The 26,895-nt window shown below is 37.6% G+C and overlaps 1 protein-coding gene across 1 annotated transcript in view; it reads right to left on the bottom strand.

Annotated features, from left to right (window-relative positions):
• The window catches only part of WDR44 (WD repeat domain 44), an 82,930-nt gene that overhangs the window by 24,116 nt on the left and 31,919 nt on the right, over window positions 1–26,895 (bottom strand). The window contains exons 3-12 of the mRNA XM_043458390.1: window positions 26,597–26,671; window positions 17,999–18,635; window positions 17,381–17,511; window positions 14,886–14,981; window positions 13,464–13,600; window positions 11,717–11,800; window positions 6,628–6,734; window positions 5,482–5,633; window positions 3,179–3,317; window positions 1,824–1,888 (exon numbers count right to left, since the gene is read on the bottom strand). Of these exons, the coding sequence (XP_043314325.1) occupies window positions 1,824–1,888; window positions 3,179–3,317; window positions 5,482–5,633; window positions 6,628–6,734; window positions 11,717–11,800; window positions 13,464–13,600; window positions 14,886–14,981; window positions 17,381–17,511; window positions 17,999–18,635; window positions 26,597–26,671 (1,623 nt within the window). The remainder of the gene's footprint in view (window positions 1–1,823; window positions 1,889–3,178; window positions 3,318–5,481; window positions 5,634–6,627; window positions 6,735–11,716; window positions 11,801–13,463; window positions 13,601–14,885; window positions 14,982–17,380; window positions 17,512–17,998; window positions 18,636–26,596; window positions 26,672–26,895) is intronic.

Below are 26,895 nucleotides of genomic sequence, written 5' to 3'. Positions count from 1 at the left end.
GTCAGACACATGGGAATCATCCTATGCTACTCATTTTTTGCCCCAGGTAGTGAGTTATCAATTCTTTCTTTTATATTTCTCAAATTCAGCTCCTCTTTAAGGTGTCCAGACTCATTGCTATCATAATCTACCATAATTGAAGTACTCATTTCTTTATGAAGTTGAGAGCCTCTTAAACAGTCTCCCTGTCTCTTGCCTGGAACCTCCATCCAATCTGTCTTTTACACTGCTACCAGAATGCTCTTTCCAAAACAAAAATCTAAACATTTTAACTCGGCTTCTGATCTAAACCCCTCAAAGTTCATCCTTCCCCAGTACCTTGAGGATAAAGTTCATGTCTTGGTTTAACCTGTCTACCTTTCCCACAACTCCCACACATGCAGCCTTTGGTCCAGCCAGGTAGTATCTTTAAAATGCCATGCTGTTTCAGCCTCCACACTTTTGCACTTGCTATCTGCTCTGATACTCCCCTTCCTTCCTTGTCTTACATAATTGACTCCTCGTTCAAAAGCCTCCAGGGAGCTTTTCCTGACACCCTGATTCATAAGGCTAACTTGTATATTTGTGTCGTATCTTCAATAGAGTATTACCATCAAATACTATAACTGCAGGCATATCTATTTCACTAGTCAGCAAGGTCCCTGAGGCCAGAAAATAAGTCTCCTTTGATTCTGCAGAATCTAGCAGTATGTGGAACATGTAACAGACACTCAAAAAACATTTGTTGAGGGAGTATAGTTAATTGATGTGTTTAAAGAACATGTAGGTGGAGAAATCCTTTATATATTGTTATGTGAAAAGGGTAGCATGCACAATAAGATTTCATTGTTGTTTAAAAAACATAAAGCTCTTGGAAGAAAACAAGAATTTTGGAGCCAAAGCCAGTTCAGGACTGGAGGTAGTGAGTGAATATCTTAATTGAGAATGGACAAAGGACGAAACTCAAGAGAAACAGCAATACTTAAGGGGGTGGAAGAGGAAGAGACAGCAGAGGTACAGGCAGGGAACAAGGAAGAGCAGAACCATGGAAAGCTGAGGGGAGTATGTTCAGAGTGGGGAAAACTAGTGTCAAATACTACAGAGCGAATGGAATCCCAGCAAAATACTATTGAGCAGGTGAACATTTTAGGTTCTCTTTGTTGACATCACCTTTGCTTCACTCAATACATAAGCACCACAGGGGACAGCTTAGAATAATATTTTGCATTCTGCTTTTTAGGTTTAAAACTGGTTATATTTAACTTTTCAGCTCTGAGACCAAATGAAAATCATTAAGATATTTTAAACTACCTGACACTGGGATAAAACATTAACTAAACCTAGAAGATGGAAAAATTAAGATATTTCAGTATCTTTTTTTCTTTTCTTAGTTACTTCTTATTCAGGTATTCATTATTTTTATTATTTTAAAAATATCTAGGGACTTCCTGGTGGGCCAGTGTCTAAGACACTGTGCTTCCACTGCAGGGGGAACAGGTTCAATCCCTGGTCAGAGAACTAAGATCTCACATGCTGTGTGGTGTGGGCAAAAAAATAGGAAAAAATTTTTAAATAAAATATCTCACGTGGATTTGAGGGGAGGGAATTTTTTTTGTTTAGATTTACATTAGTATGGTAGCTTGAGTAATATTAGTTACTGTCTGACAACCTTTAACCATCACAATTTTTCATTTACTAATTCTAACAGAAGGAATTCTCATTTCTAATGCATCCAATTTTAAGTGCTTTCATGAATCTGTAATATCTGATAAACTATAAGGTACTTTATGGTAAAAGAAAAATCATAGCATGTAACAATAGTAACCATAAAATAATGAACATACCCCTGTATCTGTATCAGATTTTGATGAATTTAGACTTTCCTGAGAAGGTGATGGGGACACACGTCCTAAAATGACATAATAATTGTAAAAAGGCACGTATGTATATACAACTGTATACACACACACACAGAAAACATCAATCACAAATAATAATACAGTAACACCTAATCAAAAGTCACAGAATGTATCATTCTAGAAAAATGTATTTTTCTAAACAAGCGAAGCATTAACTCTTAGGCACCAAAGTATTTGTTCTTATTATTTTTATATAGACTCTTAATAAATTGGTTTAACCACATCTCCAATTTAATAAAATATTGTTATATCCTCATTATTCATTGTGAAGACATTCTTGTCAATCAGAACAATTAGCAACATGAACAATAAAGGGGCAAAAAGTGTCTGGGCTGGGTTAAATCTCAATGGCCACTGAAAATAGTCTTTCTGCTCTAGGCAGGGCAATAAAGGAAATGTATAATAGACATAGCTTTACTTTCTGTCAACTCATTATCATCTCAAATTATGTTATTAGAACAAATTGCAAACAACCTCATGGGGCTACTAAAGTATATGGGCCCCGCTGGCCAGTTTAGTGGCTCTCCCTAGATTTTTATGTTCCTCAAACTACTACTTCAACTATATTCTATACTCCTGCCCATGGTCACCTCTATTCTTCTTTCTCCCATATCTTAACTTCATGTATTCAGCCTTGGATGATTGGATAGCAAGAGGTTTGTGGTGAAAATGTACTGCAGTTAAATAATAATGACAATAATTACAAGAAAAGAATCCTATAAACCTAAAGCTCCTAAAACATCAATTCTAAACATTTTGCTGATAACATAATACAGAAATATTTTACATAGTTGTAATCGTGTGTACACACATCATATTCTGGGGTCTCTCTTTTCCATTTAACCTAGTTTCATATACTCTTTGATGTACTGACAAATAACATTTACTTTCCATGGCTTTTGTTTCCTTAATCATTCTTTACTTATTAGATGTATGTATTATTCTCATTCTTTTTCTAGATTAATCACACATTTCATTTTAACCTAGGATAGAACTGAAAGTTACCAGGGGAACCAAACAACCTTGTCCTCAATAGTTCATGAATTTAACTCTGCAGTATACCTGATAAGAGATAAAGTCAAAAACTTTGTGGTAGTTTTTTTCACTGGGTTTAGATGCTTTTTGCTGATGACTTCTGTCTTACTTTTAGGTTTGTGGCTTTTATGGAAAGTAGTGGTTGCTGCAAATGATTGCCAGATAAGAGGGCATTATTACACCTAAAATGTAAAAATGCCAGATGTCTCCAGATTTTTTAAACTCCACCAATAAAGGAAAAATACCTTCTGTATTGTATTTCATTCGCATATTGTTGAAATAGTCAAAAGCATTTTTTAAAGCCCATATTCTCACTACATTGTCTTGTCCAGCAGAGGCAAGTAATCTGCCACAGTGAGAAAATTTCATGGTCCACACAGCTCCCTGTGAAAACAAAGGAAGGTTCAAAGTTGAAAAGCTGAGACATTATTTTTCAGCCAAAAAAAAAATACTTATAAGTTGGATGCCAAATTGTACATAAAGTCCCTGCATATGAACAAATTCCATTCCAAAAGTGCCTTCATAAATCCAATTTGTTCTTAAGTCCAACAAAGTTAGCTTAGGTACCTAACTAACACAATCAGCTATATAGCACTGTAATAGACTTATGATACTTTCCAAACAAATAATACACAACATAAAAAATTAAGACAACATTTTTAATCTAACAGTACAGTACCTTGAAAAATACAGTAGTACCAGCTACATCACCACTGCTTTTACACTTGCTTCCAGACATCCTGGACTTAAAATAAGGATACTGCACTACTGTACTCTACACAGTCCTGTAAAGTACACAAAAGCACAACCACTTGTAGAGGATGCACACATGTGGCCATGTACGCCAGACACGTGAACTAACCTACGTGACTGGACATGTGAACGCTGGTTCGCATCTTTGAAAGTTCGCAGGTTGAAGGTTTATATGTAGGGGACTTATTGTATACTAAAATAATGCTCACATTACTAGCACCACTTAAAGCTAACAGTCCAGTGGTGCTATAATACCACAAAAGGGGCTTTTGAAGACAGGGGAAAGACAGCTGAGCTGCAGTTTGCTATAATGTAAACTAACAACTTCAAGACCCATATATTGTCCACATATTAATGAAAATGGGAGATCTGAGGTAGCCAGAAACCTTCACTGCAAAAGTACAAATCCTAGTTTGTGGTCTTGGTCTCCTAGCTGAACATGACAGCAAGTGGGATAGGAGGGGGCACAGCCCTGAGAATAGCAAAACAACTCCTGAGGAGGGCTGAGGGAAGAAGAAGGTGCACCTTAGCAGTAACCCTCACAGCACTGGGCATTTGGAAATGTTGCAATGGTGTGGTCTCATTCTGTTTTTCTCCCCAGAAAAAAAAGTTTTGTAACATATTGCTAAAATTCCCAGACAGACAGTACTGAAAAGAATGGGGAGGTATGTGGGGGAAAGCAATAAAGAATGTGAATCCTTAAATTGGAAACGCCAAATCCCAAATAATCTTATAACCACTGTTAAATTGATAACATACATCTATGCAGATCAAAAAGATCATCCAAGTTAGAGGTAACAGTTTATTTACTGGAATATTCATTTCCACAAAATTCCCACAAAAACGTTAAGAAATTTGTCATTTGGAGCTTATTGCCATGAGATTTTAACTTAAAACTGGAAATACTGAAAGAGACTCAATACAGTACAAGGAAATTCATCAGATTCCTTAAGGAACTTACTATAAACAACTCAAGCTTTTTAAAAACTTTTATTTTATTGAAGTGTAACTGATTTACAATGTTAATTTCTGCCATATAGCACAGTGATTCAGTTGTAAATATAATACATATTCCTTTTCATACTCTTTTCCATTATAGTTTACCACAGGATATTGAATATAGTTCCCTAAGCTCTACTACTCAAACGTTTTATGTATATATTATAAGCACCAAAATAAATTCAAATCTGGTTGCCACCTGATATGTATAAGCCAACTTTTAGATTTAAAAATGTAAATAGATAAGTAGATCCCCTGGTCAAAGACCCACAGCATCACTTATCCAGTTCTGAGTTTATTACACTCTTCCTTGTGTTTCTAGCATTTTCAGGGGGTAACTGTGATGTACTTTGTGAACTTGACATCTACTTTGGTACATTTTAAGACAACCTGTACCTCTACCTCTCTCTTTGCTCTTTCACTTCACAAAATATACCGAGCTTCTGAAACATTTGTATAAATTATTTAAAATATACCAGGGAACATTTTAAACATTGTTCAAAGTGACAGATCACCCTTAATTGCTTTTAAGTTTGGTACCTTTCTTTGGTAAAAGGAAGTTTACATAGCTTTCTTAATGATACAGGCCTAGAGTTTACTTATAAGTCACTTCTTGAACAACAATTCAGAGACGGACTCTGCATTACTTATTCATTAAATCATATTAATATCAATTCACTCTTCATAGCTCAGGCTAGCAAAACTATATACATAAGAAGATATCAGCTTTATAGAAGCCAAATTATTTCTCTCAATGAAAACAGAATCAATCCTAAAAAATGAAAAGGTTGCTTACCATATGTTCACCACTAAGATCTTGTACCACTTTGATCTGATCAAAATCGTAAGGTCCTTTGAAGCCATGTGCTGCTTTGAATTTAACTGGTCTTGTGTACGGCATTCCTTCATCATCACTTGATGAAGGATCATCTTGATCAGTATGAAAAACTGAATAGAAAAGCAATAGAAAGCATCACTAGCTAATGTAGATATTGCTACAATCATATTTTCATATCTACTGCTTACCAAGAAGATTCATTAATTGGAAAAAGCAAAATCTGTCTACTACTAAATAGCATACTGGTTTAGCAGCATGGAGTCTGGTAGTACCAGACTGCCTGGGTCCAAATTCCGCTCTGTCATTTATTATCTATGTGACTATGGGCAAGGTATTCGACCTTTCTGTGCCTCAGTTTTCCATCTATAAAATGGGATAATAATGGTATCCCCACTGTACTCAGTCATGGGGGTTTCCCTGGTGGCTCAGTGGTAAAGAACCCGCCTGCAATGCAGGAGACGTGGGTTCAACCCCTGGGTCGGGAAGATCCCCTGGAGAAGGAAATGGCAACACACTGAAGTATTCTTGCCTGGGAAAACCCATGGACAGAGGAGCCTGGTGGGCTAGAGTCCACAGAGTCACAAAGAGTCAGATATGACTTAGTGACTAAACAACAACAATAATGGTACTTACTTCATAGACTTTTTAAGAGGAGTAAATGAGCTCATACAGGTGAAAGTGCTGAGAATAGTGTTTGGCACAGAATAAATACTATTTAAGTGCTTATTAAATAAAACAAATGAATACAGTTATAACAAGGGCACAGGAAGTTAAGGTACAGAAATTCAGAAAATTTACCTAATTTTGAGAATATTTATAAACACTAGTCTTACAAAACTAATTTACGACTGATTATTGAACAATCAACTCTTCCAAGTTGCCACAGTCGCAAAATATGTACAAATTCATGTTTAAGATAAATAAATTTTTCTTTCCACTCATAAAATTGATAGTGAGAGTACCATGATTTATTGAAATGCTAAGATAAAAGCTATAAAGATTTATTACTTTCAATAAAACAGAATGTTTCTTATAAACCTCAGGCTAAACTTAAATGACTACAAATCAATTAAATATTCAGTTGAAGGGTTCTATTTCCCTTACCTTCATCTCTAACACTTTTAACTTTATTTACAGCACGTTCACCATATTCCTCAGCAAGGTGTTTCGCTCTCTTTACTGATTTTCCTAGGAACTTCTTTAGTTGAGTCCTTACCAAAAATGCAAAAAAAAAAAAAAAAACCAACCCAGATTACTTCTTATTAACTCAACTAACTGTAAAAGTTCAACAATTCACAGATAATCTCATGAGCTGTGACTGGTAAAGTGTATCATTTTGAAATAACTCCTTTTTTATATAAATAGTAGGTGTTTAACTCCCCAAATCCCTTGTTCTATGGAACAAATATACTCAAATCAATATGGCTACAAAGGAAATATAGGCAGTTCTCCCCAATGACAGTATCATATCCTCTACAGCATTATGTCACTAGAGGAAAACATAGGTATAACACTCTTTGGCATAAATTGCAGCACTATCTTTTTGGATCTAACTCCTGGAGTAATGAAAATAAAAACAAAAAAAATGGGATCTAATTAAACTTAAAAGCATTTGCACAGCAAAGGAAATCACAAACAAAACAAAAGACAACCCATAGAATGGGAGAAAATATTTGCAAATGAAGTGACCAGCAAGGGACTAATCTCCAAAATATAAAAAACAGCTCCTGCCAGCTGAATATCAAAAAAAACCAAAAACCATACAATCCAATTAAAAATGAGCAGAAGATCCAAAGAGACATTTCTCCAAAGAAGACATAGAGATGGCAAAAAAGCAGACAGAAAGATGCTCAACATTACTAATTATTAGAGAAATGCAAATCAAAACTACAATGAGGCATCACCTCACACCAGCCAGAATGGTCATCATCAGAAAGTCTACGAACAATAAATGCTGGAGAGGGTAGGGCAAAAAGGGAAACCTCCCACATGTTGGTGGGAATTTAAATTGGTAAAACCACTATGGAGAACAGTATGGAGATTCCTTAAAAAAATAAAAAAAGAACTACCATGTGGTCCAGCAATCCCACTCCTCTGGGCATATATCTGGAGAAAAGCACACTTTGAAAAGATACATGCATCCCCAATGTACATTACTCACAATAGCCAAGACACGGAAGCAACCTAAATGTCCATCAACAAAGGAATGAATAAAGAAGATGAGGTACATATATACAATGGAATATTACTCAGCCATAAAAAGAATGAAATAATGAGATTTGTAGCAACATGGCCTGACCTAGAGGTTATCATACATAAGTGAAGTAAGTCAGACAAACACAAATATCATATGTTATCACTTACATGTGGAATCTAAAAAAATGATACAAATGAACTTATTTACAAAACAGAAACATACTCACAGATTTTGAAAACAAACTTACAGTTACCAAAGGGGAAAGGTGGAGGGGGGAGATAAATTAGGAGTTTGGGATTGACATATACATACTACTATATATAAAATAGATAATCAACAAGGATCTACTGTATAGCACAGGAAACCCTATTCAATATTGTCTAATAACTTATATGGGAAAAGAATCTGAAAAAGAATGAATATATGCACATGCATAACTGAATCACTTTGCTGTACACCAGTCAGGCTAATATGATATTGTAAGTCAACTATACTCCAATATAAAATAAAAATTAAATAGTTATTATAAAATAGTGGCTATATCCCCCATGCTGTACAATATATTCTTATAGCTTATTTTATACATAGCAGTGTGTATCTCTTAATCCCCTACCCCTATCTTGCCTCTCTCTTCTTCCCTCTCCCCACTGGTAACCACTAGTTTATACCTGTGATACAGAGATTAAATAAATATAGAGATTAAAAACAGATAAACCATTTAAAAAATCACAATAAGGTCTCTGTTATTTATAACTGAAGTTATATTTTTCTGGTTAACTATAGGTTTACTACTACTATAAGCAAGAAAACAGATATTTTAGCCAGTTTGTATGAGACCATCTCTAAAATACATACATTTGTGCCTTCTTCAATGGTACTTAATGCTTAATAAGTTTCTTTAATAAATAGGGTCAGTTACCATCTTTACTATTCTTTAATACACCTGATGCTGGGAGGGATTGGGGGCAGGAGGAGAAGGGGACGACAGAGGATGAGATGGCTGGATGGCATCACCGACTCAATGGACATGAGTTTGAGTAAACTCCGGGAGTTGGTGATGGACAGGGAGGCCTGGCATACTGCGATTCATGGGGTCGCAAAGAGTCAGACACGACTGAGCAACTGAATTGAACTGAACTGAACTGAATACACCAAGGCTTCTCAAATGATTGCAAGTGGGCCATAATAATGGTTCCCCTCTCAGCCTTCAAGGCAACAGGGTAGGGCCCAGAGAAGCCAGAACCCTGGGTCAGTCTCTTCTGGCCATCAGCTGCCTCATCAGCTTACCCCAGGATTCAGTGCAAATAATACCATGTTCTGAACATCATGACGTGAGAAGTTGAAAGCACTGCCATGTAGAATGGCTGAGCAATATATGAGTCCTTTTTATCATTTTCCTGATTCTTCTCTTGCAATCAGAGTATTCTCTGACATTCGTATGTGCTAACTTGTATCTGTCATGGTTTGATGCTTCTATTTTGCTCTGAGATCAAATATCAGATGACCAGACTTTTTAAAATTATGTAAGACGTATAAAGGTTTTCAATAAACCTGAGGAGCTTTTCTTTTTAAAAAATGATGAGCTTTACTGCATGGAGCACTCTTTCCTAGATGTCTATACACCTCCTGAATAATTCTAATTATACGGTCCTTAATAGTTGCCACTGCTAGACAGCCAGGGTCCAGATGGCTGAGGTGTTATCATATACCTCCACTGTGGGCATACCTTTTCTAAAAAAATCTCAATGTTTTCTTTGCTATACTTTCCACATGAGGAAAAGATCAGACTTGAGTGGAGAACTCGCTTTGGCCTTAGACTAAATTATTGCCAATTAAAGGACTTTCAGATGTACAAGCTAGATTAAGAAAAGGCAAAGGAACCAGAGATCAAATTGCCAAGATCCACTGGATCATAGAAAAAGCAAAGGAATTCCAGAAAAACATCTATTTCTGACTCATTGATGACACTAAAGCCTTTGACTGTGTATCACAACAAATTGTGGAAAATTCTTAAAGAGATGGGAATACCAAACCACCTTACCTGTCTCCTGAGAAACCTACATGCAGGTCAAATGCAACAGTTAGAACTGGACATGGAACAAAGGACAGTTCAAAATTGGGAAACGAGTATGGCAAGGCTGTATATTATCACCGTGCTTATTTAACTTGCATGCAGAGTACATCATGAAAAATGCCTGCCAATCTGGATGAATCACAAGCTGGAATCAAAATTGCGAGGAGAAATATCAATAGTCTCAGGTATGCAGATGACACCACCCTCATGGCAGAAAGTGAGGAAGAACTAAAGAGCCTCTTTATGAAGGTGAAAGAGGACAGTGAAAAAGCTGGCTTTAAACTCAACATTCAAAAAATGAAGATCACAGCATCCAGTCCCATCACTTCATGACAAACAGATGGGGAAACAATGACAGACTTTATTTTCTTGGGCTCCAAAAATCACTGCAGACAGTGACTGCAGCCATCAAATTAAAAGATGCTTGCTCCCTGGAAGAAAAGCTGTGACAAACCTAGACAGCGTATTCAAAAGCAGAGACATCACTTTGCCGACAAAGGTCCGTATAGTCACAGCTATGGTTTTTCCAGTAGTCACGTATGGATGTGAGACTTGGATCATAAAGAAAGCTGAGTGCCAAAGAACTGATGCTTTCCAACTGTGGTGCTAGAGAAGACTCTTGAGAGTCCCTCGGACAGCAAGGAGATCAAACCAGTCAATCCTAAAGGAAATCAGTCCTGAATATTTATTGGAAGGACTGATGCCGAAGCTGAAGCCACCAACTAATTTGAAAAGACCCTGATGCTGGAAATGACTGAGGGCAGGAGAAGGGTGTGACAGAGGATGAGATGGTTGGATGGCATCATTGTCTCAATGGATATAAATCTGAGCAAACTCTGGGAGATAGTGAAGGACAGGGAAGCCTGGCATGTTGCAGTCCATGGGGTCGCAAAGAGTCAGACACAACTGAGTGACTCAACAAGGGACTTGTGTACAATCAAGGAAATCCTACATGTCTACCACTGTGCTAGATTTTTATACAGGGAAAAAGAATGGTATGATCAAAATCCTTTTGGAACATATTGTTGTTGTTCAGTCACTCAGTCACGTCTGACTCTTTGTGACCCCACGGACTGCAGCACGCCAGGCTTCCCTGTCTTTCACCATCTCCTGGAGCCTGCTTAATCTCATGTCCACTGAGTAGGTGATGCCATCCAAACATCTCATCCTCTGTCGTCCCTTTCTCCTGCCTTCAATTTTTCCCAGCATCAGGGTCTTTTCAAATGAGTCAATTCTTCTCATCAGGTGGCCAAAGTACTGCAGCTTCAGCATTAGTCCTTTCAATGAATATTCAGGATTGATTTCCTTTACGACTGACTGGTTTGATCTCCTTGCAGTCCAAAGAACTCTTAAGAATCTTCTTCAACACCACAGTTCCAAAGTATCAGTTCTTATGGTCTAGTTGTTTAACATGTATTTATTTTTTAAATAAGAAAACAATTTAAGATAATATAAATAGCAAATGTATGGTATATAGACTATGGCTGTCACTGAAATTGAGAACAGGAAAATCTTTACTATGAACTGGAGTAGTCAGGAAGAGTCTCATGTAGTTGAGTTTAGAAAGACAAATAGGATTTGGAGCAATGATGTGAAATGGAAAAAGCAATTTCAAGAACAATCATGTTCTTCTACCAACACTTCTGGTACCTATCTACCATTAGAAAAATAATATAAGCATGAAGCAAAACGTTATTGATCATTTACTGTATGTCAGATGCTATAAAAATGACCAAGACAGCCTCGAGGAACTCATAATCCATTGCCTGAGGGCAGGGAGTGGTGGTGGTAGATGGACAAACAAACTGGCCAGAGCATAGATTTAAAACAGTATGACAGTTCTCATATATAAAATACACACACACACACACACACACATATAGTAATAGAAGCCTGAAATGAAGAAATTGGATGTAACTCACGTTTTCTGTTTTAACCGTCCACCATCAGTATCTGTTTGTTGAGACTGTAACTTCTCTTCATCGTCTGACTGTGCTGCATCATTACTACAAGAAGAAGTCATTTTAAAAGAAGCCATTTCTCAAAACTTCTCAAAACTCTCTATGTATACTTACTATACAATTAACTAATAAGTGTTAAGAAAAAAAATGTTTACATGCTTTATGTAGGTTTAATTTAAATGACCCTGAGAATTAAAAGACTTGAAAGATGGTACAATGCATAAAACATAAACAAATGCAATTCAGGAATTTATGAAAAAACTAACACAAAAAAGGCATTGTGCTGGGTAAAACATGCTGCACAGAAATGACAAATTAACTTGTAAATATCTTCCTCCTTACTTATCAGGCACATCGTGTGAAAGCTTTGGTTTCACAGAAATTACTTCTTGGGTCTACATATTTCTCATAGTAAAGTCAATCATTTCACTCTAAAGACACTGTCTGACCCTAAAAAGACAATACAATTATTTATAAAATTTCTGATCTTTAAAGCAAGGTTTCAGAAGACCAGGTATTTATCCCACATGGCTTTTTAGCCTCTTATGTTTTAATATACTCTCTAGAATAATAAAAATCATTTTAAAAGAAGACAAACCAAATACTACGATATTTAAGATATATCATGGAATCCAGTCCCATCACTTCATGGCAAATAGATGGCGAAACAGTGGAAACAGTGGCTGACTTCATTTTTGGGGGCTCCAAAATCACTGCAGATGGTGATTGCAGCCATGAAATTAAAAGATGCTTACTCCTTGGAAGGAAAGTTATGACCAACCTAGACAGCATATTAAAAAGCAGAGACTTTTTACTTTGCCAACAAAGGTCCGTCTAGTCAAGGGTATGGTTTTTCCAGTGGTCATGTATGGATGTGAGAGTTGGACTATAAAGAAAGCTGAGCACCAAAGAATTGATGCTTTTGAACTGTGGTGTTGGAGAAGACTCTTGAGAGTCCCTTGGACTGCAAGGAGATTCAACCAGTCCATCCTAAAGGAGATCAGTCCCGAGTATTCATTGGAAGGACTGATGTTGAAGCTGAAACTCCAATACTTTGGCCACCTAATGCGAAGAGCTGGCTCATTTGAAAAGATCCTGATGCTAGGAAAGATTGAAGGCAGAAAGAGAAGGGGATGACAGAGGATGAGATGGTTGGATGGCATCACTGACTCAATGGTCATGAGTTTGGGTAACTCCGGAAGTTGGTGATGGACAGGGAGGCCTGGCATGCTGCAGTCCATAGGGTTGCAAAGAGTCAGACACAACTGAGCCACTGAACTGAACTGAACTGAACTAAGATATATATTTCCCCCCAAGTAACTGCACAGTTATAAGAAAGAACAAAGTTAAATGAAGAAAATGTGACACACATAGGAATATTATTCAGCCATAAAAAGGAAGGAAATCCAGCCATTTGTGACAATATGGGTAGACCTTGGGAACATTAAACTAAATGAAATAAATCAGACAGAAAAAGACAAATACTTTATGATATCACTTAAATATGGAATCTTAAAAAAAAGAACTTGTTTTAAAAAAGAGAGGACAAAGTTTAAGAATATATACATTAACTGACTCTATTTTAATTCTAACTTTAAAAAAAGAACACTGAATGAAACCAAATTAGGGACTCTCACAGTTCATAAAAGAACTCTTCACCACTTTGAATGAAATACTACAAATGATGAATAATAACATTAGGCCATACCTTACATACTCCTTAGTCCTTCTCATGATGTGTAGAGTGAGAGGATTAATACCCGTTGGCAGTTTCTCTTCTGCAAGACTCAAAGGTATTTCTTCTCCAGTATCTAGGTTCTTAATCATTACACTGGCTAAAATTTCCTGAAGTAAAAAATAACACCAAGAGTACCTATAATTTAATTATCTTTTTGAGTCCACAAAATCCTAAAAAATTTAAGCTAAGAACTCTCTAGATACATTCAGTACTGTGTGCAATAATTTTGTAAACATTTTTAGTGAGATACAATTCCCACACCACATAATGTACACATTTAATATATAATTCAACAGTTTTTAGTACACTCAGAGTTGTACAATTACCACCATTATCTAAGTTTGGAACATTTCTGCCTCCCCCAAGAGAAACCCTATATCCATTAGCTGTCATGCCTTATTCCCTTTTCCTCTCAGTTCCTGGCAACCACTAATGTACTTTTTTCCTCTATGTAATTGCCTATTCTGGGCATTTCATATAAATTATATTATATAGCATGTAGTCTTTTGTGATTGGCTTCTTTCAGTTAGCATCATGCTTTCAAGGTTCATTCATGTTATGGCATGTATCAGAATCTCATTCCTTTTAATTGCCAAAAAACAGTCCACCTGGGTGGATATACTACATTTTATTTATCTATTTATCAGACATTTGTATTGTTTCCACACTTTAGCTAGTTATGAACACCTATGTACATTTTTTGTGTGGACATATGTTTTCATTTCACTTTGCTGTATACATAGGAGTGGTATTGCTGGGTCATGGTAACTCAATGTTTAATATTTTGAGGAACTACAAAACTGTTTTCCAAAGTACAATAATTTTTTTAAAATGTATTGTTTAAAAGAAACAAAAACTCAGATTTTGCTTCAAAGCTTCATTCTGAATAAATTAGCCAACAGATATATACTAAATTTTAAGTTAAGAATCAAGCATTGAGCTTGTATATACTGTACATCATCTACATGTATAATGACACATGTATATAATATCAAGTTCCTTTTAAGCCTACTTCCTATAAAACATAGGCCTTGGCTTTCAATACATTTATTCTACCATATAATTGTGTGAAAGGGCAAGTTTAAGTCAGAGTTAAAATTCCAGCACATTAAAAAAACAAAAACTAAGACAATCTTCAATTTTCATTTTTTCTTTTACAATATGATTTTTTTACCTAATAGCAATAAACTTATTTTTTTGATCAGAGTAAAATATATATAATACAAAATTTATCATTATAACCACTTTTAATTGTATAGTTCAGTGGCATTAACTACATTTACATTGCCATGCAACCGCCATCACCATTCATCTCTGGAATTTTTTAATCTTCTCACTATGACCATTATATTTTTTATTTTCAAGAACAAAAAAAAAAAAATTTAATTATACCTCATCAGTAAGCTCTCTCCCAGAGTTGGATCTAGGTCTCTGAGGGCCCATCACTTCACCTGCTATTGTCTGCCCATCAGGTGCTTTTCCATTTTCCTGAAATTATAATTTTATAAACAGAAAGTAGACTGAGTCAGTTTTTATAAATATTCAATTATTCATTACCACACACAGTTCTAAAGAATTCCATAATACAGATAATGGAGCCTACTGAAAATTTAAACAGAACATTCCATTTCAGTCTTTTATTATTCCCATCATGCTAAAAAACATTAGGTACCAAAAGTGTTGCTGCTCATGAAATAATGTCTGAGTAGTCTTGAAAGCAAATAAATGTTCTATTTGAACTTGGTCCAAAATCAGTTCTCTGCTAGTAAAATTTGCCATTAATCAGGACTATACACATGGATGTCTTGAGGGCAGGGGTTGGCAAACTTTTTCCTGTACAGCCAGATAGTAAAGATTTTAAGCTTTTTGCTTCACATATAGTGTCTATTGAATATTCTTTTTTTAAAAAAACAATGCTTTAAAAATACAAAGACCATTTTTAGCTTGAGGACCCTATAAAATCAGGCCACTATTGACCTCTGCTCTAAGGCTATGAAAAGACCATTGTGTCTTTTTGTGTGTATGTGTGTTTTGAATTTTATTCCAAGTCCAGTGGCCACAGAATCCTTGATTTTCTAAAAAAAAAAATTAAACATTTTTATTTTATATTGAAGTATAGTTGATTAACAATGTTGTGTCAGTTTCAGGTGTATAGCAAAGTGATTCAGTTATACATACACACATAGCTCTTCTTTTTCTTTTTCACTTATTAGTTGGAGGCTAATTACTTTACAATATTGTAGTGGTTTTTGCCATACATTGACATGCATCAGCCATGGATTTACATGTGTTCCCCATCCTGATCCCCCCTCCCACCTCCCTCCCCATCCCATCCCTCTGGGTCTTCCCAGTGCACCAGCCCCGAGCACTTGTCTCATGCATCCAACCTGGACTGGCGATCTGTTTCACACTTGATAATATACATGTTTCAATGCTATTCTCTCAGATCATCCCACCCTTGCCTTCTCCCACAGAGTCCAAAAGCCTGTTCTATACATCTGTGTCTCTTTTTCTGTCCTGCATATAGCGTTATCGTTACCATCTTTTTAAATTCCATATATATGCATTATTATACTGTATTGGTGTTTATCTTTCTGGCTTACTTCACTCTGTATAATGGGCTCCAGTTTCATCCGTCTCATTAGAACTGATTCATATGTATTCTTTTTAATGGCTGAGTAATATTCCATTGTGTATATGTACCATAGCTTTCTTATCCATTCGTCTGCTGATGGGCATCTAGGTTGCTTCCATGTCTTGGCTATTATAAACAGTGTAGCTCTTCTTTTTCAAGTTCTTCTCTCATTTAGGTTATTACAGAATATTGAGCAGAGTTCCCTGTGCTATACAGTAGGTCCTTGTTGATTATCTATTTTAAATATAGCAGTGCGTATACGTCAATTCCAAACTCTCAATCTACCTCACCTACTCTTCCCCACCCCCCACCCCTGGTAATCATAAGTTCAATTCTCTAAGTCTGTTTCTGTTCTGTAAATAAGTTCATTTGTGTAACTTTTTAAGATTCTGCATATAAGCAATATCATATGATATTTGTCTTTCTCTATTTGATACTTCACTTAGTATAATATCTCCCAGTCTGCCAACCTGCCCCATCAGAGCTACCATGTAAGTAACCCTTGAATTCCAGAATTTGGCAGAGGTAGAAATTCATGTTATCAAGTTCTTTCTATATTGCCTCATATATGGATGTATAGTCTACTGTATGAAGGCTTTTTTTTTTTTTTCATGATTAGGAAAAGGAAATTGTAAAAAATAAAAGCTCCCAATTTGACCACTATGTGTGCGTGTGTGTGTTAAGTCGCTTCAGTTGTGTATGACTCTCTGCAACCCTACACTCCTCTGTTCATGGGATTCTCCAGACAAGAATACTGGAGTGGGTTGCCATACCCTCCTCCAGGAGATCTTTCCGACCTAGGGATCGAAGCCTCATCCCTTATGTCTCCTGCGTTGGCAGGCAGGTTCTTCACCACTAGCGCCACCTGGGAAGTCCTTTGACCATTATAGGTCAGATAAATGAAGACGGTAGTTGGTATTTTTAATAAATACTACATATAGCAGCATCTGTCACTTTTTGAACACACATACCAGGTACCTGGCATACTTTAGCTCATTTCAATCTTGCAATAAACCTTCAAGGAAGGTTTTCCCCTCATTTTATCAATGAGCCATTTCAGACTCAGATGTTAAAAAGGCTGCTAGAATCAGTCAGCTACTTAGTAGCAGAGCTGGACAAGGGATGTGGTAGCCAGGTTTTGGAGACAAGGAAATATTTGGCCTGGAGAAGAAAGAAGGTTCAACAATCAACAAACCAGTTAGTTGCAGAAAGTTGAGACAGCCTGTATCAAATATAACACATATTCACCAACCTGGGCAGTAACTATTTTATCTCCACTGGTAGCACTTGCCAAATCAAGAGAAGGCTGAGAATCTTTGACTGTACTCTCTGAAGCCATGCTCGCAGTTAGGAGAGGATCAGATGTAATATTCTCTTTGGGAACTGCAATAATAATAATATAATAACAACAACAACCAATACTTATATGACCTTATTCATAGCTTAAAAGTGCTTAAACCTTTATCTGATTCTTAGAACAATCCTATGAGAAAAGTGGTTTCATTACTCTCTTTTTATATTAGGGGAAACCAGTTCAAATAAGTTATTTAAATTCCTCAAGGCTATACACCTTATACATGAAGAGATCTGGGGCTTGAATTCAAATCCTAAGTCTCCAAATCCTATGTTCTTTTCACTGTGCCACTCTGGCTCTCCAACGGTAACAGATTTGAAAGCCTGCTGAAATGTTTAATTACAATAATGCAACAATACCAATGTAAACATTTTGGCTTTCTGTTACTAAAATACATTTTATAACTTGGTCATCAATGTGGTTAAATACAGCATAAATTGAAAAAAAAATCAGAAAGGTCAAGTTTCAACTCCCCAAACTCCCCACAAAGATCCTTATGTCTCAATTAATACTTACCATCTAGATCAGGTGTCTTAAGAGCCTCAAACTCCAATTCACTCTTCTTTTTTCTTGGTGGTGGAGCAGGTCGAGATGGAGGTGGGGGCCTAGGAGGTGGGAAGTTAGCTGGAGGGGGTGGGCGTGCTGGAACAGGCTTCTTTGTACTAGCTACTATATCAGGTTCTGGAGTAAGCTGTCTTGGCGGTTTGGCAGGTGCAACTTCTTCCACTACAGCAAAATCTTTCATAGATAAGGAGTGCGAGGATACAGATTCTAGAACATCACTTTCTTTGACTTCCACTTCTTCCTTGTTCAACACTTCTGTTACAGTTTCAGGAATATTAAGCTGTGCAGTTGAACTTATTTCAGTTAACTTTGCGGTTTCATCTACTGGCTTCTCACATGTGTCATCAGAAGGAAAACATTGTTTTGATTCTAATTCAGTTTCTTCAGATACATCCTGACTCTCTGCCTTCTGAGAATCTTCCTGCAGTGCTTGATCTATGGCTAACAGTCCAGGTATATTGCTAAGATCTCTTCCAGCTGTGACAGGACTGGCAATAGCCTGATCAGACTGTCCTTTTCCTTTGGAATCCAAAGAATCATCTTCAAGCTGTAGTACTTTCTGACTCTCCTCAATAATACTTTCAATAATCTGATGAAAGGTTAAAAAGCAGTTTAAAAAAACAGTGAAGTGATTTTCAAGAACATAATATTAACTAATCATTTATATTTTACTTACTATGTGCCAGGCAATGTTCTTAACATTTTACGTGTTTTAATCTTTATAACAATCTTATAAGATAGCACTCTTACTATAGTCAATATACAAATGAGGGAACTAAGTCACAGAGATTTATTCAAGGTTACAAAGCTAGTAAGTAATGAAACCAGTATAAATGTAGGGAGCTTGGTTCCAGAAACTGTACTCTTAATCATTATAACAAGGAATCTGTGTTAGTCTGTGTAATCACAGAAGTTCAATCAACTCTGTAAAAAAAAAAAAACTTTAAACCTAAATTTACATTCAGATGCTTCATGTCATAGTTTATTTACATATTTATGCCAAGTTAGTTGCAGTAATAGCCTGCTGGTTTGAGTCTAGTTAACAAAACTATGAGAATGAAAACCACCTTATACAAGAATTCAAGCTGTTTAGCTCTGAACTCAGGCCTGAACATGAAAAGCTAACAGATCCAGAGAGATTAAAGTTCTTAAACAGGCTACATCTAACCCCCCGCTCTGCAAAGAGATGTCAGGAGCATCAACAGTTCAAATACCCAGCTCATCTTGCCTTTTCCCCCTTTTATGTCTTATCTATAGTTGAAAAATACAGGCAGGCTTTCTGTTATTTCTACCAACATTTACAAGAAAACGTATTTTCTACTCAGTCTTGTCATCATTAACACATTAAATCTCCCAGCCCACTCACTTATCTTTCTACCACAGAGCCATAGATGACTTCTGCTTCCTCAATTCTTTGGCTCCAGAAAATTAACAGACCGTCTCATGAAACTATCCTGATGTGATTTACTACAAATTTGTGCCAAGTTGAACTGGATAGTATGACATTCAATAATATTCATCCCTGATTTTGCAGCATATTCTATATATGATTTTTTGTCAATCTTCACATTTTTATCCTAGATCTACCTCACTTTCACCAGAGAAATATTAACTAGACTCCACCTAATTTGTGAATTAGGTAGTTACTGAGCACTGAGTCGTTTAGCAGGAACAGAAGCCAGATTATAGTAGGTTCAAGAAGGAATAAGAGGTGAAGGGCATCCTGGGTGGTCTAGTGGTTGGGAGTCTGCCTGCCAACGCAGGGGACGCGCAGTTCAGTCCCTGGCCTGGGAGGATCCCACATGCCGTGGAGCAGGTGGGCCTGTGCAGTACACCACAACTACTGAGCTCACATGCCACAACCACTGAAGTCCACGCGGCCTAGAGGCTGTGTTCCACAACAAGAGAGCCAACTGCAATGCGCATGTAACGAAGAGTAGTTCCTGCTCTCCAGAACTAGAGAAAGCCAGTGTGCAGGGACAAAGATCCAGCACAACCAAAAACAAACAAATAAATCTTTTAAAAAAAGAGGTGAAGACACAGGGACAGCCAGTACAGTCTGTGTTCTCAAAGAGCTTGGCTACACATGGAAGAGGGTTCAAGAAAGTGCTCCAGCATTTTTATAAGCTGAGGGGAAGGTGCCAAAGGAAAGGAAGATAAGTTCTGGAGAAGAGAAAGGGTCTGCTGTGTATTAGATCCAGTACACACATTTTCTAGTCAATCTTTACACAGCTTTTGTGAGGTAACTAGATTATCTCCCTTCTATAAAAGCAGCCCCACCCATCAGCAGAAAATTGGATTAAAGATTTATTGAGCATGTCCCTGTCCATCAGAGCAAGACCTAGTTTCCCCAACAGCCAGTCCCTCCCAGCAGGAAGCTTGCACAACCCTCTTATGCTCATCTATCAGAAGGCAGACCGAAGAAGCAAAAACTACAATTCCACTGCCTCCAGAACAAAAACAATCACAGAAAGCTAACCAAAATGATCACATGGATCATAGCCTTGTGTAACTCAATGAAGCTCTGGGCCATGTAGTGCAGGACACCCAAGACGGATGGGTCATGGTGAAGAGTTCTGACAAAGCGTGGTCCACTGGAAAAGGGAATGGCAAACCAGTTCAGTATCCTTGCCTTGAGAACCCCATGTAAAGTATGAAGAGGCAAAAAGATATGACACTGAAAGATAAGCCCCTTTTCATCAGGTCAGTGTCTAATAAGCTACTGGATGAGAGTAGAGAAATAGCTCCAGAAAGAATAAAGAAGCTGAGCCAAAGCAGAAATGATGCCAGTTGTAGATGTGTGTTGTGATGAAAGTTACAGATTGATGTTGTAAAGAACAATATTGCATAGGAATCTGGAATGCAGGTTCATGAATCAAGGTAAATTGGACATGGTCAAGCAGGAGATGGCAAGAGTAAACATCAACATTTTAGGATTCAGTGAACTAAAATGGATAGGAATGGGAGAATTTAACTCAGATGACCATTATATCTACTACTGTGAGCAAGAATCCCTTAGAAGAAATGGTGTGGCCCTCGTAGTCAACAGAAGAGTCAGAAATGCAGTACTTAGGTGTAATCTCAAAAACAACAGAATGATCTCTGTTCGTTTCCAAGGCAAATCATTCAACATGACAGTAATCCAAGTCTATGCCCCAACCACTAATGCTGAAGAAGCTGATGATGAACTATTCTATGATGACCTATAAGACCTTCTAGAACTAATACCAAAAAAGAGATGTCCTTATCATCACAGGGGATAGGAATGCAAAAGTCAACAGATACTTGGAGTAATAGGCAAGTTTGGCCTTGGAGTACAAAATGAAGCAGGGTAAAGGTTAACAGAGTTTGTCAAGAGAACACATTGGTCATAACAAACACCCTTTTCCAACAACACAAGAGATGACTCTATACAAGGATATCACCAGATGGTCAATACTGAAATCAGATTGATTATAATCTTTGCAGTCAAAGATGGAGAAGCTCTGTAAGCAAAAATAAGACCTGGAGCTGACTGTGGCTCAGATCATGAGGTGCTTATTGCAAAATTCAGGGTTAAATTGAAGAAAGTAGAGAAAACCACTAAACCATTCAGGTATGACCTAAATCACATCCCTTATGATTATACAGTGGAAGTGACAAATAGATTCAAGGGATTAGATTTGGTAGACAGAGTGCCTGAAGAACTATGGATGGAGGTTAGTAACACTGTATAGGAAATGGTGACCAAAACCATCCCAAAGAAAAAGAAATGCAAGAAAATAAAACGGTTGTCTGAGGAGGTCTTACAAATAGCTGAGAAAAGAAGGGAAGCAAAAGGCAAAGGAGAAAGGGAGAGATATACCCAACTGAATGCAGAGTTCTAGAGAACAGCAAGGAGAGATAACAAAACCTTCTTAAGTGAACAATGCAAAGAAACAGAGGAAAACAACAGAATGGGAAAGACTAGAGTTCTCATCATGAAAACTGGAGATACCAAGGGAACATTTCATGTAAAGATTGGCACAATAAAGGACAGAAACAGCAAGGATCTAACAGAACAAGAGACTGAGACGAGGTGGCAATAATACACGGAAGAGCTGTACAAAAAAGGTCTTATTAACCCATATAATTACAATGGTGTAGTCACTCACCTAGAGCCAGACATCCTGGAGTGTGAAGCCAAGTGGGGCTTAGGAAGCATCACTACAAACAAAGTTAGTGACTGTGATGGAATTCCAGCTGAGCTATTTCAAATCCTAAAAGATGATACTGTTAAAGTGCGGCACTCAACATGTCAGCAAATTTGGAAAACTCATCAGTGGCCACAGGACTGGAAAAGGCGTTTTCATTCTAATCCCAAAGAAAGGCAATGCCAAAGAATGTTCAAACTACTGCACAATTGCACTCATTCCACATGTTAGCAAGGTAATGTTCAAAATCCTTAAACAGTATGTGAACCAAGAAATCTCAGATGTATGAGATGGATTTAGAAAAGGCAGAGGAACCAGAGATCCAACTGCCAACATCCATTGGATCATAGAAAAAGCAAGGGAATTCCACCCAGAAAAACATCTACCTCTGCTTCATTGACCGCACTAAAGCCTTTGACTGTGTGGATCACAACAAACAGTGGAGAATTCTTCAAGAGATGGGAATATCAGACCACCTTACCTACATCCTGAGAAACCTATAGGCAGGGCAAGGAGCAACAGTTAGAACCGGACATGGAACAACAGATTGATTCAAAATTGGGAAAGGAGTATGTCAAGTCTGTATATTGTCAACCTGCTTATTTAACTTACATGCAGAGTACACCATGCGAAATGCCAGGTTGGATGAATCACAAGTTGCAATCAAGACTGCCAGGACAAATATCAACAACCTCAGATATGCAGATGATACTACTCTAATGGCAGAAAGTGAAGTGGAACTAAAGAGCCTCTTGATGAGGGTGAAAGAGAGTGAAAAAGCTGGCTTAAAACACAACATTCAAAAACTAAGATTATGGCATCTGGTCCCATCACTTTTGGCAAATAGATGGGGGAAAAGTGGAAACAGTGGCAGATTTTATTTTCTTAGGCTCCAAAATCACTGCGGATGGTTACTGCAGCCATGAAATTAAAAGACACTTGCTCCTTGGAAGAAAAGCTATGACAGACCTAGACAGAGACTTCATTTTGCTGATAAAGTTCTGCAGAGTCAAAGCTATGGTTTTCCAGTAGTCATGTATGGATGTGAGAATTGGACCATTTATGGCTGACTGTGGAAGAATTGATGCTTTCAAACTGTGGTGTTGGAGATGACTCCGGAGAGTCCCTTAGACTGTAAGGAGATCAAACCAGTCAATCCCAAAGGAAATCAACCCTGGGTACTCATTGGAGGACTGATGCTGAAGCTGAAGCTCTAATACCTCGAGCCAACTCACTGGAAAAGACCCTGATGCTGAGAAAGACTGAGGGCGGAAGGAGAAGCGGGCAACAGATGAGATGGTTGAATGGCATCACTGACTCAATGGACATGAGTATGAGCAAATTACAGGACACAGTGAAGGACAGCAAAGCCTGGCGTGCTGCAGCTCATGGGGTCACAAAGAGATGGATATGACTTAGCAACTGAACAACAACCATACAAAAGCAGGAATCTGAGACAGAGGCATTAAGAATTTCACCCAAGGTCCCACAGCTAGTAAACTACAAAGTCAAAACTGAAATCCAGGTTTTTCTCCAAAAGTCCAGGGTTCTTTATACCATTCTACTTTGGACAGGAAAAAAAAGAATACTAAATTCTCAGGAATTACATGAAAAAGAGGTAAAAGATGAAAATTTGCAGAGAGGGAATTTCGAGATGATGGAAAGGAGTGAATTTAGGCTTCTTAGCCTCTGATGGGCTTCCCTGGTGGCTCAGCAGTAAATAATCCACCTGCAATGCAGGAGCTGCCAGTTCTATCCCTGGGTCGGGAAGATCCCCTGGAGCAGGGCATGGCAACCCACACCAGTATTCTTGCCTGGAGGATCCCCATGGACAGAGGTGCCTGGTGGGCTACAGTCCATAGGGTCGCAAAGAATCAGACATGACTGAAACAACTTAGCAGGCCACAGCACAGCCTCTGACACCTACATGCAGTGGGAAGCAAGGTTATCTGCTGAAAGTGAGCAGACCCAAGTGGGCACCATGAGATGAGGTGAATGTAAAGGTTTCAAATGATAACTATGCAAAGTGAAAAGGCCTACGCCATCAGAGAGGTTAAAAAAAGGTTGAAAGTCTTAAGCCTTCCCTCATCCCTTACCTGAAGACAATCTCTTCCTTTTCTGAACTCCTATCAGTCTTTCTGTTCATTATAATATGAACTAGAATATAATAAATGCAGAGTAGTACATGAGCTAACTCTGTATAAATATTTTCTCTACACCTGGAAAGCAAGGCCCATGTTTTCTACCTCTTGATATGCTCCCATAACACCTATTTATAGTACCTAGCTCTGTTTTTCCCCCCTGGGTTTCAGGAGGCAGCAAACAGGGAAAGAACAAGAGAACAGTGAGAATCAAAACTATGTTTCCTATCACCTCTCTGCTTCAAAAAACTCATTCCTTTCACAGCGACTGTAAAATAAAAACCAGATGTTTTAGCATGACATAAGAGGTATTCCAGTAATCTGGCCCTAAATTTGGTTTCTAGACTCATCATCAAACATTCTGCACATTCCGAATCTCCACGCCTTTGTTTATGCCTCTTCTCTTCCACCTCTGCCTGCCCAAATCTTATCCATCCATCAAGAACACCAGTTCAGATGCTACTTCCTCCTTCCCCATTCCTATCCTCAAGCAGAAAGTAAAGTCTCCCTTGCTTTTTTGTAATAGCTTAAGAGTTTATTTGAATACTTACTACATTCAGTTTTGTGTTGATCTAATTTATTCTACTAAAATGTAAGTTACTGAGAACAGGGATTGTGTCCTGATCCAGCACATAACTCCATACCCTGTATCATTAATGTTGGATACTTAATTTACCTGAATGGCCTAGAACTTAAAAACTAATACCTAGAGTCTTAAGACTCACTCTATAGCCCTATGTGCGTGCATCGTCAATCAGTCGTGTCTCTTTGCAGCCCCATGGACTGTAGCCTGCCAGGTTCCTCTGTTCATGGAATTCTCCAGGCAAGAATTATTGGAGCAGGTTGCTATTTCTTCCTCCAGGGGATCTTCCCAACTCAGGAATCAAACCCACATCTCCTGCATTGGCAGGCAGATTCTTTACCACTGAGCCAACTGGGAAGCCCTATTGCCCCATAGTGTTTACTATTTTTTCAGCTTCTAAATGCTCCTTAAAATGCCACTTTTGAAGGTGGTGGTAGTGGTTTAGTTGCTAAGCTGTGTCTGACTCTTGTGACCCCATGGACTGTAGCTTTTGAGGGTGGGGGGCTACTAACTATACTTAGTTATAGTCACTCAGTCGTGTTGTGTCTGACTCTCTGCAATCTCATGGACTGTAGCCCACCAGACTCCTCTGACCATGGGGATTCTCCAGGCAAGAATACTGGAGTGGGTTGCCCTGCCCTGCTCCAGGAGATCTTCCTGATCCAGGGATCAAACCCAGGTCTCCTACACTGCAGGCAGATTCTTTACTGCTGAGCCACCAGGGAAGCCCAAAGGAAAATGTAGGCTCAATATTAAAATTTTTAGTCCATTAATTTTCTAAATTCCATAAGGGTATGACAATGAATCTTCAGGGGTGGTGATTTTGCCCAGTACCATTCCCCTAGACATTTGGTGATGTCTGGAGACATTTTTGGTTGTCAAGATGGGTAGGGGTGGGTGGGGGTTGGGATCTGACATCCAATGAGTCAAAGCCAGGAATGCTGCTAAACATTCACAGAACAGTCTCCCTTTCCCTCCACAACAAACAATTATTCATCCCAAAGTGTTGCTGTTGAGAAACTCTGGGGTAGATGTGTCATCTCACTGGTCTCTGGCAATCTACCGACTAGAACAGTGCCTGCGGCACAGAAAACACCCAAAACTTATATAAATGAATGAACACACACCATTCTTTCTCTTTGGTTTTTATTCCAATACTGTTAACAACCCATTGTCAACATTTTTATCTTATACTCAGTCTCTTTTAGTAAATCAAACTCTGAAGGTTCATATCATCAATTCCTTAAAAAATATCAAATGTACTACAAGAGTAATGACTTCTTGTAACCTCTAACTCCTCAAGACATCAGAATTTGCTGCACTAAGCTTTTCAATACCTTTACCTCTTGGTACTAACCTTAAGAGTAGCTATAGCTTACTTTAACAAAAATACAAGTATGAAAAATAAAAATATATTATAAAACATTTTTCAAAATACTGATTCAAAGATAAATTACCAATTAGTTGGATTACAAAATTACTTCTAAAAAGTCTTATGTGCTTTCAATCAAATGCAACAGATTCAAGGAACATTTACTGAACATTCAGCATGTACAAGGTACTACACTAAAATAATATAAAAAAATTTCCACTTTAAATATATCATATAAATATGACATCTGCTAAATTAATATTGACATTTTATCTTACCAACCTTTTTAGATACATCTTGTTTCAGTTCTTGTACAGTGGACTCATTTCCAACTTTGTATGCAGAGTTCTCTGTTTCCTATTTTCAAAAGAAAAGAACAAACCAAATGATGACATCTTCTTTTAAAACTCTGTTTAAAATGGCTACAAATTAGAAATTATAGCATTAATAAATCAAAGGCCCATAAAGGGCTTAGACGTTTGGGTACTGATAGATTCCCAGAGATTTTATGCCAATTGGGACAATTTAATTTTCATAAGAAGGTTACCAATCAGCAATTTTCTATTTTTCTACTGTAATAG

The sequence above is a fragment of the Cervus canadensis genome, chromosome X, assembly GCF_019320065.1.
Source record: "Cervus canadensis isolate Bull #8, Minnesota chromosome X, ASM1932006v1, whole genome shotgun sequence".
In the NCBI taxonomy this organism is placed as follows: domain Eukaryota; kingdom Metazoa; phylum Chordata; class Mammalia; order Artiodactyla; family Cervidae; genus Cervus; species Cervus canadensis.
The sequence above is the reverse complement of the archived record's forward strand: the minus strand, read 5'-3'. Positions and strand labels throughout refer to the sequence as shown.